This window comes from Oryctolagus cuniculus, chromosome 17, assembly GCF_051225735.1.
Source record: "Oryctolagus cuniculus isolate XC-2025 breed Fujian yellow rabbit chromosome 17, ASM5122573v1, whole genome shotgun sequence".
NCBI classification, from domain to species: domain Eukaryota; kingdom Metazoa; phylum Chordata; class Mammalia; order Lagomorpha; family Leporidae; genus Oryctolagus; species Oryctolagus cuniculus.
In genome coordinates, this window is record NC_142883.1 from 5,675,741 (window position 1) to 5,687,425 (window position 11,685).

General features: G+C 58.8%; 1 protein-coding gene and 1 long non-coding RNA gene across 7 annotated transcripts in view; one reads left to right on the top strand and one right to left on the bottom strand.

Annotated features, from left to right (window-relative positions):
* Positions 1 to 11,685, bottom strand: part of RAB37 (RAB37, member RAS oncogene family) — a 57,232-nt gene that overhangs the window by 6,176 nt on the left and 39,371 nt on the right. For 3 of the 6 annotated variants that reach the window (XR_016223974.1, XM_017339691.4, XM_002723578.6), the window contains exon 1: positions 545 to 773. Coding sequence is in view for 4 of the 6 variants with exons in the window: in XM_017339691.4 (XP_017195180.3) it covers positions 545 to 637 (93 nt within the window). In the remaining 2 variants the exon portion in view is untranslated. Of the gene's footprint in view, positions 1 to 544; positions 774 to 3,076; positions 3,188 to 11,685 lie in introns of those variants that run through there. The other 3 variants (XM_070060354.2, XM_070060353.2, XM_089317683.1) reach the window with 2 other exon arrangements.
* LOC149121082 (uncharacterized) lies at positions 949 to 8,445 on the top strand. The gene is made up of 3 exons (XR_016223977.1): positions 949 to 2,901; positions 3,045 to 3,212; positions 7,447 to 8,445. It is a non-coding gene; the product is annotated as an uncharacterized LOC149121082 (long non-coding RNA).

The following is an 11,685-nucleotide window of genomic DNA, read 5'->3' on the forward strand; positions in this document are numbered from 1 at the left end:
GTCTCTTTGGAGGAGGCCTTGCAACCCTCAGAGCCGCTCCCCTCTCCCACCCTGCCCTGCCCCCATCAGCATCTCTTTCAGAGCTCCTGGTACCCGTTCACACCAAGGCACAGCCAGGGCAGAGCTGCCTCCCGGCCTCCGGGTGGGCCTGCAAGGCAGGCTGGGAGACATCCTCCAGGCAATCCTAGGACCTCAAGCTAGCAAGTGACCAGGCGGGCTGCAAGGGGCTCCTGGGGCTCTTATTGGCCTGCGTGCGGCCCAAGAAAATTGGATCGAGGCCCGCGGGCAGGGAGTCACTCAGGCCTTCTGAGTTACCCCACCTGGCCTGCACGGAGCCAGCCAGATCCCCAAAGGTGGAGGGGGCCCAGGGCTGGGCCTGACCTGTTCCCCTCCCTCCCCTCCCCTCCTCTGTGAGACCCCCGCTGCCTGGACGGGATGCAGATGCATCCCAGATGCAGACAGAAAGGGGCTGGGGAGGGCGGGGGTCTTAGGGAACAGGGCAAAGGCACAGGAATCCCCAGCGCGGGACGCAGCGCCCACCCACCTTGCCCGTGAGATCGAAGCTCGGACTGCAGGGCGGGGAGTGCTCGGGGGCCTCACCACCCCGGGAGGCAGCTGCGCCAGGCCTGCCCGTCATGTCCCCGGACGGACGATCGGCGAGTTGGGCCAGCCAGGGAGCCAGGGACAGTGCAGGGACGGCCCCGCCCCAGCTCCACCCACTCCTTCCTCCTTGCCACCGACCTGGCCCGGACCCCGACAGACAGACTGGCTCCTCCCTCTGTCCCGCCAGCACCTCTACGACACCGGCCCGAGGTGGGGGGGAGGAGCCGGCAGTCCCACGAGGGCGCGCAGCCCTTCGGGGTCTGGGCTGGCGAAGAGTGTGTGATGCACGAGTCACACTGGCCTGGCTTCGTGCACTTAGAGTGGGACCAAATCCGGCCCCAGGAGCGGTGCCCAAGCTCCTCGCCGCCGGGCCAGGTTCCCGCTGTGGGGAGCGGGCCCGGGACCCCGCCTGCGACGGAACGTCTGGGCCTCTCCCCGACCCGCGGACCCGCGCCGGGGGTTCCCGGTGCCGTTGCGCAGCGCGGCCAGCAGGCGGCGCCAGAGCTCCGGCGGGTAACAGGTGGTCCCGACGCGAGGAGGCGGAGGCGCCCCAGCCCGCGCCCCGCTCAGGTGGTTCTGCAGGCCAGCGGTGCAGACCACCAAGTCTCCCTGACCCGCGGGCCGCCTGGGTCCCGCCTGGGGACAGGTGGCTTCCGCAGCGCCTACCTCCCGGGCGAGGGGCGCGGCCCAGGTGAATTCATGAAGTCGTGGGTGGTTTTGAGCAGAGGTCGCTGGACGTCCCAGGACTGGGGAGTGGGTCTGGGGTTTATCTGTGGTAGGGTTGGGGGCACTGTGGCCCCTTCGGCGGGGATTCTCCGGAGAACAGTGGGACGACAAGGCGCCCCCTGGCGGCTCCGCGCTGCAGCGGGAGTCAGTAGGTCCCCGGTTGCCTGGGGAAGGGGAGACCCTGGGCAGGGCGGCGCTGTCCCCTGGGGTGGACGCACGCCAGGTGGCCAAGGGCAGCTTCGGAAGTGGGACCGGAGCCCGCGTGCTCGGGGCCGGGGCTGTGGAGTAAGCACTGCTCCCTGCTCTCCACTTGACGCACACACAGTCCCGGTACCCCATCCCAGACACACACCAGATGCACACACATCCTAGGTCTCATCACACACACACCTCATGCCACACCCACGCACACCCTCCACATCCCAGACACCCACCTCATATGATATCATTGACACACCCACCTCCCACCACAGCACATCACACACACACACACACACACACACACACACACACCTCACTTCATCCCAGATGTAGGCGCTCCTGGCCTCACAGCATGGCCACAGACACCACCCCCCTATGCTCCTGGCCCGAGCCCCGGCTGCAAGCTGCCCTCGTACCCTGCCCCCACGCCTCCGTCCTCACCGATTGCCCGCTCTGCCCGTGAACTACCTGCACCTCCCCCAACAAGAATGGGAAGTGTGCACACCGCCCCCGGTCACCCAGGCCTGCTCGAAGGAGGCGCCTGGTGGCACACAGCTCATTTTGTTTCTCCAGGTGCCCTCGGGTGCAGCCCAGGTGACCGAGGAGGCCTCCCCGAGCCCTGTGTCCCTGAGCTGGGGACAGCACAGCCCAGGGAGCTCAGGGCTGGGAGATGGCTGGAGGTGCATCCTGGCGCCCTGAGCAGACGCAGAGGCTCTGGAGGGGCACCCGCCGGCTCCTCTCAGGCGGTCCTGGGCCCTCCGTGTGCCAGGCGCTTGCTGTTTTTCACAGCAGTTTTGTCTGTGGTCTGTGGTGTGTGACTCATGCCCTCTCCGCGCCCCGCGGAGGTGGAGATGTGGCTGTGGCCGTGGGGGAAGACTGGGCACGTGCTGGGCGGGTTGAGCTGCTTGGCTTCGGGGCCCCAGGGATGCCGGGGTGGGCTGGGCCTCCTGGGCCTGGTACCCAGGCCTCCCCCGCAGGGCCCAGCCAGTCCCTCTCAGCTGCTGTGTTCTGAAGGATTCCAGGCCCTGGCACCCACCCTGGCCTGCTCCCGTCTCCCTCGCCACCTGGACAGCCACCATGAAGGCGTGTCCTCCTTGGACCCTTGCCTGCCTTGCTGTGACCCCGGGAACAAGCCTGCCAGCCCCAAGTGACTTCACAGGCCCTGTGCTGTGCTCCATCCTGGAGTTTGCTGACACCTGAACTGTCCAGAAACCCATGCTGGGTCCTCCTTTGCCCCAGATGCTGAGATTCCGAGGAGCCAGTGGTCTGAACGCCTCCCAAGATCTTCCCAGGATTTAGCGGAAGCTGGGAGCCGCTCCAGGCACAGTGGACGTGGAAGGAGATGAGGACGCGGCCCCAAGAGGGGCTATGGTGAGAGGGAGCATGGAGCCCCTGTACTACCCGTGGCACTGCAGACCCCTCCTGGCCACCCAACACCCCGCCTGCACCTGCGGTCTTTCTGGTCGACCTCCTGAGTGATCTGACCATCTGACGCCGTCACCTGTTTCCAGCAGGCTCCCCAGGGGGCGTGCCAGCCAGTGCTTACTGTGAATCCGATGCCCACGGTGGCCGAGAAGGAGCCTGGGATGAACTTGCCCTGGTCGAACTGAACCAGCAGAGATGTCTTCCCCACGCCACTGTCGCCCACCAGGATGGTCTGAAAGGGAGCGAGCGAGCGAGAGGTGAGGGCCTGTGGTGTGGGTTAGGCTGCCGGCTCTCCCAGCACACATACACGCACACACATGTACACACACTGACATGCACCGTACATGGATGCACACACACACACGACAGCCTAGCATTCAGAAACACAGGCACAGCACACTCCTGATTTTCCAACCAAGTCCCCGGAGCCTGGAGGCAGCGGGAATCTTGTTCTAACTCGAGTTATTGAAGGTCTGCAGGGGCCTCCAGCCACAGCCCGGGGGCCCCTCTGCTGCACTCTGCAATGCGGCCTTGCTGAGCCTGTGCCGAGGCCACGCTTCCCAGCCAGAGGGGGAGTGTGGCAGGGACGCTGTGGCAGGCTTGTGGCTGGGAGACATGGCTGCTGCGGCACCAGGACCCACTCAAGTGGAGGTAGTGCCCGCGGGGCGGTCAGGTGGTCGTGGCCTCCCTGGATCGTTCCCTTAGTAAGCTGCTCCTCTCCATCAGCTGCTCCTGGGATGTTTGTGGATCCCCTGGGATGCAGAAGTCCAAGAAAACCCATGCACAGAATGCAGCAAGTCGGGGTGCCAGGGTGTGCCTTGGGGAGAGCTCGCACTCGGCGCTGGACGGGCCTCGGAGTGGACACCAGTTCACAGAGTGGTGGCACTGGGGAAGCGGGAGGCCTCTTCCCTCTGCGCAGTGTGTACTGGGAGGGGGCAGAATTAGCCTGGTGGAGTGTTTGAAAGAGAACCCGAGCCCTACAGAAGACACAGATGTGCACCAGTGACCGCCCAGCAGGTGGGTGACCGGACCAGCAGGCAAATGCATCGTGTCACAATGGACTGCGAAGACAAACGCTTGAGGTCATTGGTGAGGCTGGGGAGAAGCAAGATTCAGTGATGCATAGACTGCCAGGCCCTCGGGACTGGCCCATGAGCCCCATGTTGCTCTCTGCCAATGGCCTCAGAGGGGGCTGGCATCAGAGCAGGCTGGGCACGCATTGGCCAGGGTGTTGGCCTTGGATGTCCCCTGACTGCGGTTTCTCTGCCCCCGCCCCCATCTCCATAACCAAATTCTGCTCAATTTTCATTTCTTCCTGGTTAAAGGCTCCTTTTGCTTGTTATGAGGAATGGCTCTAATAATTTACATGGAAAGTCTAATTTCCTCTGTTTTAAAATATTTATTTATGTATTTGAGAGAGAGAGAGAGAGAGAGAGAGAGAATCTTTCATCTACTGGTTCACTCCCTAAATGGCTGTAGCAGCCAGGGCTATGCCAGGCTGATGCCAGGAGCCTGGAATTCATCTGAGTCTCCCACGGGGGTGTCAGGGGCCCAAATACTTGGGCCATCTCCACTCCTTCCCAGGTGCACGAGCAGGGAGCTGATGGGGCGTGGAGCAGCTGCGACTTGAACCAGCACTTGCGATGCAAGCGTCACAGGCAGTAGATTAACCCGCTGTGCCACAACACTGGCCGCCTCCTTAAGGTTTTTGGTTTTTAAGATTTATTTATTTATTAGAACCAGTTACACAGAGAGGGAAAGAGAGGCACAGAGAGAGAGAGAGAGAGAGAGAGAAGTCTTCCATCCGCTGGTTCACTCCCCAGTTGGCTGCAACAGCTGGAGCTGCGCCGATCTGAAGCCAGGAGCCAGGAGCCAGGAGCTTCTTCCGGGTCTCCCATGCGGGTGCAGGAGCCCAAGGACTTGGGCCATCTTCTACTGCTTTCCCAGGCCATAGCAGAGAGCTGGATTGGAACTGGAGTGGTCAGGACTCGAACCGGTGCCCTTATGGGATGCTGACACTTCAGGCAGCAGCTTTACCCTGCGCCGCAGCACCGGCCCCTCCTTATGCTGTAAGAAGAGCTTTCTAGCTAGAATGTTCTCTAGAAGTTGAGGAATCTGTCATGCATGTCCACCTCGCTCACGTAACAGACACAACAGTTAGGAATTCTTCTTCCTTTGATCCTTGTCCTTTCCAGGGTGAAGAGCCCCCACCACTTTCCTCTCTCGTCATAGGGGCCCCCCCTTTCTCGGGATGCTTCCGCTTCAAGGACCAGTCCGGAAGTGCACTCCAGGCTCCAGCTTAGAGCAGGGCAGAGTGATGCTCTCATCTTGGTCTTTATTTTTTTAAAAATTTATTTATATGAAAAGCAGACAGAGAGAAAGAGAGAGAGAGGGAGAGAGAGCTATTGAGAGAGTCTTCCATCTATTGGCTCACTCCTCCAATGGCTGTAACAGCCAGGTCTGGGCCAGGCCAAAGCCAGGGCCAGGAATCCATCATGGTCTGGCGGAGGCCCAAGGACTGGGCCCTCATCTGCTGCTTTCCCAGGGCATTCTTAGGAAGCTGGATCTGAACTAGAGCAGCCGGGACTCAAGCCGACGATGTTGCAAGTGGTGGCTTAGCCACGTGTGCCACAGCACCAGCCCCTCCAAGAGCTCCATTCTGGGCCACAGTGGAGAGTGTGGAGCTGGTCGATTTGTAAGCACCGTTGAATGAGTTCCCCTAAATCCAGAAGCTCCTTCAGTCCTGTCCCTCCTCTGTCTGTACCCCTCCCCCAAACTCAAGCAGTTCTCAGGGCCAAAGGCCCGGTCCCTCCTGTTGGCCGTGCTTGGCTCCCAGCTCACGCTGTCAGCGCATCCTTATGTCTGAGGAGTGGGCAAGTGGCCAGAGCTCAGATGTGAAGCCTGGGGTGTCTGCTTGTGTTCTCCAGAGAGCCTCTGGGGCTGACGTGGGCAGGGGGATGACGGGAAGGGAGCTGCCTGTGGCCGGGGTCGGAGCCCAGAGCCCTGCTGTCTCTAGGTGGCCGCATTTCGTGTGGGACTCCTGAGGTCCTCCTTCTAAGCCGGCTTCCAGGTGGGTAGGAAGGCACAAGGCCCTTCACAAAGTTTGTGGAGAGGTGGGATTAACAGTTTATTTCGATGTAAAGAGATTTGACATCCTTATGTGGATTTTTCATAATATGCATTTTTCATGAACTTTTTGAAAACCTCTCATATTTTATCCAGGTCGCAAAATTGGACACATTTGATTTGATAGGTCTTTTTTTTAACTTTTATTTAGTAAATATAAATTTCCAAAGTACAGTTTATGGATTACAATGGTTCCCCCCATAACTCGCACCCTCCCATCTCCCGCTCCATTCACATCAAGATTCATTTTCAATTATCTTTATATACAGAAGATCAACTTAGTATATATTAAGTAAAGATTTAGTTTTTTTTAAAGATTTTTTTTATTTATTTGAAAGTTAGAGTTATAGACAGAAAGATGGAGAGACAGGGAGAAAGGTCTTCCATCAGCTGGTTCACTCCCCAGATGGCCACAATGGGTGGACTGGGGGCCAGGAGCTTCTTCCGGGTCTCCCACGTGGGTGCAGGGGCCCAAGGACTTGGGCCATCTTCCACAGCTTTCCCAGGCTATAGCAGAGAGCTGGAGCGGAAGTGGAGTAGTTGGGACTGGAACCGGTGTCCATATGGGATGCCAGTGCCACAGCTGGAGGCTTAGCCAACTACACCACAGTGCAGGCTCCAGATCTGATAGGTTTTTAAAGCCGGATTATGCCTGGGTTGAGCCCCGGCTACTGGAGCCTCCTTGGAGGAGGACTGCGCTCCCTGGGAGGCAGCAGTGACAGCTCCGGGCTTGGGTCCCTGCCACCCACACGGGAGACCTGGAGTGAGTTCCTGGCTCCTGGCTTTGGCCTGGCTCAGCCCTAGCTAGGTTGGGCATTTGAGGAGTGAACATGTGGATAAAAGCCCCCCCCCCCCCCGTCACTCTGCCTTTCAAATAAGTGAATACATGATAAATCAATCCCAAAGCAGCTAGTGTCTGAGAAATTGGGCAGGGTTGTATGTGTGAGTGTGCGTGTGCGGGGTGAGGCGAGGTGGCTGTGCATGTGAGCCTCACGTGTGGCCCTACACCTCCTTGTAGTCAGGACACAGTGGGACTCCAGATGGGGCTGTGGTGCCGGCTGCCCCACAAAGGCCAGTGTCCTTCCACCCAGAGTTATCTTCTCCCGCCCTGCGATGCTACCAGGACTCTGTGATGTGGACTCCTGGGTGGGGTCCTGGCTTGCAAAGTGGTTCATTGCCATTTTGCAGAGATGCAGGGGCCCAGCTCTCGGGCCCTCTTCCACTGCCTTCCCAGGTGCAATAGCAGGGAGTTGCATTGGAAGCAGAGCAGGCGGGTCTCGAGTCGGCACCCACGTGGGATGCTGGCACTGCAGGCTGCGGCTTCCCCCACTACGCCACAGCACTGGCCCCTGTTTTACATTTCAGCTAGCTGCGCGGTGGACCCAGGCACTCCGCTCACCGCTCACGTAAATGTGCCACGACGGTGCCTGCACCTACAATGCAGTGACTTGCAGTCTTGGAGCGTCTGCGTGGACCTCATCCGCTGACCTGAAAGACTTTGAGAGCAAAACTGGAGTTCTCCTGAGGAAGAAGTGTTTCCGCCTCGAGACGTGGCATTCGTTCCGTCTTGTGGGTTTCCATCCTTCCTGCCCGCCCGCCGGGTTTCGGACTCGCCAGCTCTCGTGGCTGTGTAAGCCAGTTCCTTGGAACATCTCTCTCTCTCTCTCTCTCTCTCTCTCTCTCTCTCTCTCTCTCTCTCTCTCCTTTTCTCTGGAGAACCTTGACTGATCCAGCATTACATGCATTTGTTTGATATGAGTGTGATAGCGGTCCTTTGATAATGCTCCACATTGGCTTAGATACGGGGATACAGATACTCCCTGGGGTCACCGTCATGGACAACAACTGACAGCGTCTATCAGAGTTACCAGGGCAAATTCCTTTGGCACGGCAGGAGCCATGGTCTTCCTTGCAAAAGCACGCTACAGTGTGCACCAGGACGGCGCTGTAGTATTTGCAAGAGTAAATAATGTCAGCTTTGAAACTCATCAGGGAAAAACCCCACTAAACCAGGAGAAAGGAGGACATCCGGGTTGTGGGTGTCTGTTCCGGGAACCAGTCCAGTGAAGCGGACTGCCCTGCTGTCGGGAATATTCATCTCTAACAGCCGATGTCGGGTCTGCCGATTACAGCCGCCTTTCCCTGGTAACTGCCACAGCTGCCCATCGGAGCTTGCCATCTCGTGCAAGATTTTGAACTTTGGTTCCAAATGGCGTGGGTCGATTTCTCTGTCCCATGCCTTCCCCTTTGTTCTCCAAACTAGAGCAGAAGGCACAGAGGTTTCGCCCACACCTCCCGTACACAGCCTCCGGAATTATCAACACCGCTGCCATGTTACCTTTTTATTTTTGTCCTTAGTAAAAAGCCCTAATAAATTTAATGATGTAGCTGTTTAATAATGTAGGTTTGTGTAAAATGCTTTTCCACAAATGAAGAATGAGTGGTTGGTAGTGGATACACAGTCACAAATAACAGTGATATTCTCTGTATGGTGGGACTAGGGGGGATTTAAAATGCATTCTTTGGCCAGTGCCGCGGCTCACTAGCCTAATCCTCTGTCTGCAGTGCTGGCACACTGGGTTCTAGTCCCGGTTGGGGCGCCGGATTCTGTCCCGGTTGCCCCTCTTCCAGGTCAGCTCTCTGCTGTGGCCCGGGAGTGCAGTGGAGGATGGCCCAAGTGCTTGGGCCCTGCACCCCATGGGAGATCAGGATAAGTACCTGGCTCCTGCCATCAGATCAGTGCGGTGCACCGGCCGAGGCAGTTCAAATCCTGGCTGCTCCACTTCCGATCCAGCTCCCTGCTATGGCCTGGGAAAGCAGTAGGAGATGACCCAAGTGCTTGAGCCCCTGCACCTGTCTGGGAGACCTGGAAGAAGCTCCTGGCTCCTGGCTTCGGATGGGCACAGCTCTTCCTTTAGTTTCTACAGTCTCACTAACGCTACAGCAAGCTACCCAAAATTCAGTGGTGCCCAACAAACAAGTCTCTGAGCCGGCCAGCTGGTCTTCACGGCCACCTGCTCTTGCTTGGGGTCGCCGGCTCGTTCTCCCGGCAGAAGCCGCGGTGCGCAGGGCAGAAGGAAGTGCGGGGCCACTGGTGACCTTCGCCTCTGCCATGTTTGATTGGCAAAGGAGGTCATGGGTCTGGCCCAAGTCCAAGGAGGGGGCAGGTGACAGGCGCTTCCTCTTTTTTTTTTTTTTTTTTTTTGACAGGCAGAGTGGACAGTGAGAGAGAGAGACAGAGAGAAAGGTCTTCCTTTGCCGTTGGTTCACCCTCCAATGGCCGCCGCCGGCGCGCTGCAGCCGGCGCACCACGCTGATCCGATGGTAGGAGCCAGAAGCCAGGTGCTTCTCCTGGTCTCCCATGGGGTGCAGGGCCCAAGCACTTGGGCCATCTTCCACTGCACTCCCTGGCCACAGCAGAGAGCTGGCCTGGAAGAGGGGCAACCGGGACAGAATCCGGCGCCCCAACCGGGACTAGAACCCGGTGTGCCGGCGCCGCTAGGCGGAGGATTAGCCTAGTGAGCCGTGGCGCCGGCCCAGGCACTTCCTCTTAGCAAGAGGAGTTACGAAGGGAGAGGGTGTGTGCTCTGCTGCCACGGCCTGAGGCTTAGCAATTCTGGGGGCCTTTGTGGAAGAAACTGGCTCCCCAGCTTGTGAACTCGGCGTGCGGAACAGGGCCTTGAAAGGAGTCCGATCAGGCGAGGGGGTGACGTCCTAGCCCCGTGGTGAATTCCAGAAGCTCCATGGACAGGCACCCAGGAGGGGAGCCCACGCCCCGATGAAGCCCCTCGGCCCCTCAGGGAGGCGTGCTCCGGAAGTCGGGTGGTTCCTGGTTGGCTGTTGCGTCTGAGCCCAGAAGCTCCACTCTGGGCCTTCTTCTGCCCGCCTGGTTTGGACTTGGGTTCTCATGTGGGCCTTGTCTGCAGGGTGGGGGAGACCCTGTGAAGCGGGTGCTGTCCCTGCCTGTGCTTCTCCTCTTGCCAACACGTTGAGTTCAAAGATGGTCCATGGTCAGCTGGTCCCAGTGACCGACCACGAGCCAGGCTCTGTCCTTGTAGCCAGGAGAAGCCAACAAATGCATCAGCACACACACATGTACCCATCAGTAGCACACCTATGTGCAACACGCACATCCATCCAGCTGCACACAGCACATACACCATGCATGCACACAGGCGCGTATGCACACATACGGGAGCGCTCACATGCATGCACACGCATGCTCTGTTCATTGCCTCCCTTCACAGAGGGGCACGTGGAAGCCCAGGGCACGAGTGACTCATGTACAAGTCAGTGGCCAAGCCAGGGCAAGGGCCTAGACTTGGTCTTTGAAGATGCAGGGTCTTTGAGGATCCAGGACAGCTGCCTTGCCCCTGTTCCTCAGAGCAGCCAATCTGTCACGGGGGTAGTTTCCTCTCGGAGGCCTCCGGGGTCTGAGGGCGGGGCCCCAGGCAGATCTGCCTCCCCCCCCTCCCCCGTCCCTCGCTACCTCGGCCCCCTTGCTCTTGCAGGCTGCCCTCGCCTGCTCCATTCCTGTCCTCTCCCGGAAGTTGGGGGCTTCTCTGCTGTGGCCACCCAACATCCCCCCCCGTGTCCTGGACGGGGGGCCCGACGTGGGGCCCGAGGTCCGCCCTGGCTCCTGAGCTTACTTTATGGTCTGCAGGTATGGGAAGCAGGAGGCCACCTTTGGCCACATTCCGGAAATTCCCTGGCTTATCAGAGGCTCTTGTTTTTGCTGGGTAAATAAGCCCCCTGCGCCCGTGCCTGGTTAGCGTGTGAGAGTCAGTCCTCCCCGGGACTCACTGGCCCAGACGTCACCGGGTGTGTGGGGCCCAGGTGCAAACCACAAGCAAGGCCCATCCTTTCCTATCCTTTGGGCGGCACCTGCTGCTTGCTGGGCTCTCGATGGGGGAGGGGACTTGGGGAATGGGCCTGGGCGTCGTCGTCGGAGGGGAGTGAGAAGGGAGAGTTGGGGCTTCCTTTCTTCAGCGAGCATTTATTGAAAGGTGGGGCATGGGAGTGAGGGGGTACAGTCACGAGCAAAGAGTGGGGGGTGGCCCTGGAGTACGGGACAGCTTCGAGGATTCAGGCTGGTGTAGACGTCCACGGGACCCCACCTGCCAGGTTGGGGTACAGCCATCCGTTTTCAGAGGGTTCTTAAGACAAAGTCCCTCTGCTTCCTGGGGCCAGCAGGTCCCTGCTCACATCTCCCTGGTCTTTAGCTCCTTTGTGGTCTGTATTCTGATACCCCCCCCCCCCCCCCCCCCCGCTGCCAGTCTCTGTGCTGGAACCTTCCTCCAGCTGTCTGGTTTTGGCCCTAAGGCAAACTCCTGGGCTTCTGGTTTCCAAGATCCTGGCTACCCTTGAAACTACAGGTTGAGGGGGCTGGCACTGTGGCATACCAGGTAAAAGTACCATCTGCAGAGCCAGCATCCCATATGGGCACCAGTTCAAATTCCGGCTGCTCCCTTCTTTCCTTCCTTCCTTCCTTCCTTCTTTCTTTCTTTCTTTCTTTCTTTCTTTCTTTCTTTCTTTCTTTCTTTCTTTCTTTCTTTCTTTCTTTCTTCTTCTTTTTTTGACAGGCAGAGTGGACAGTGAGAGAGA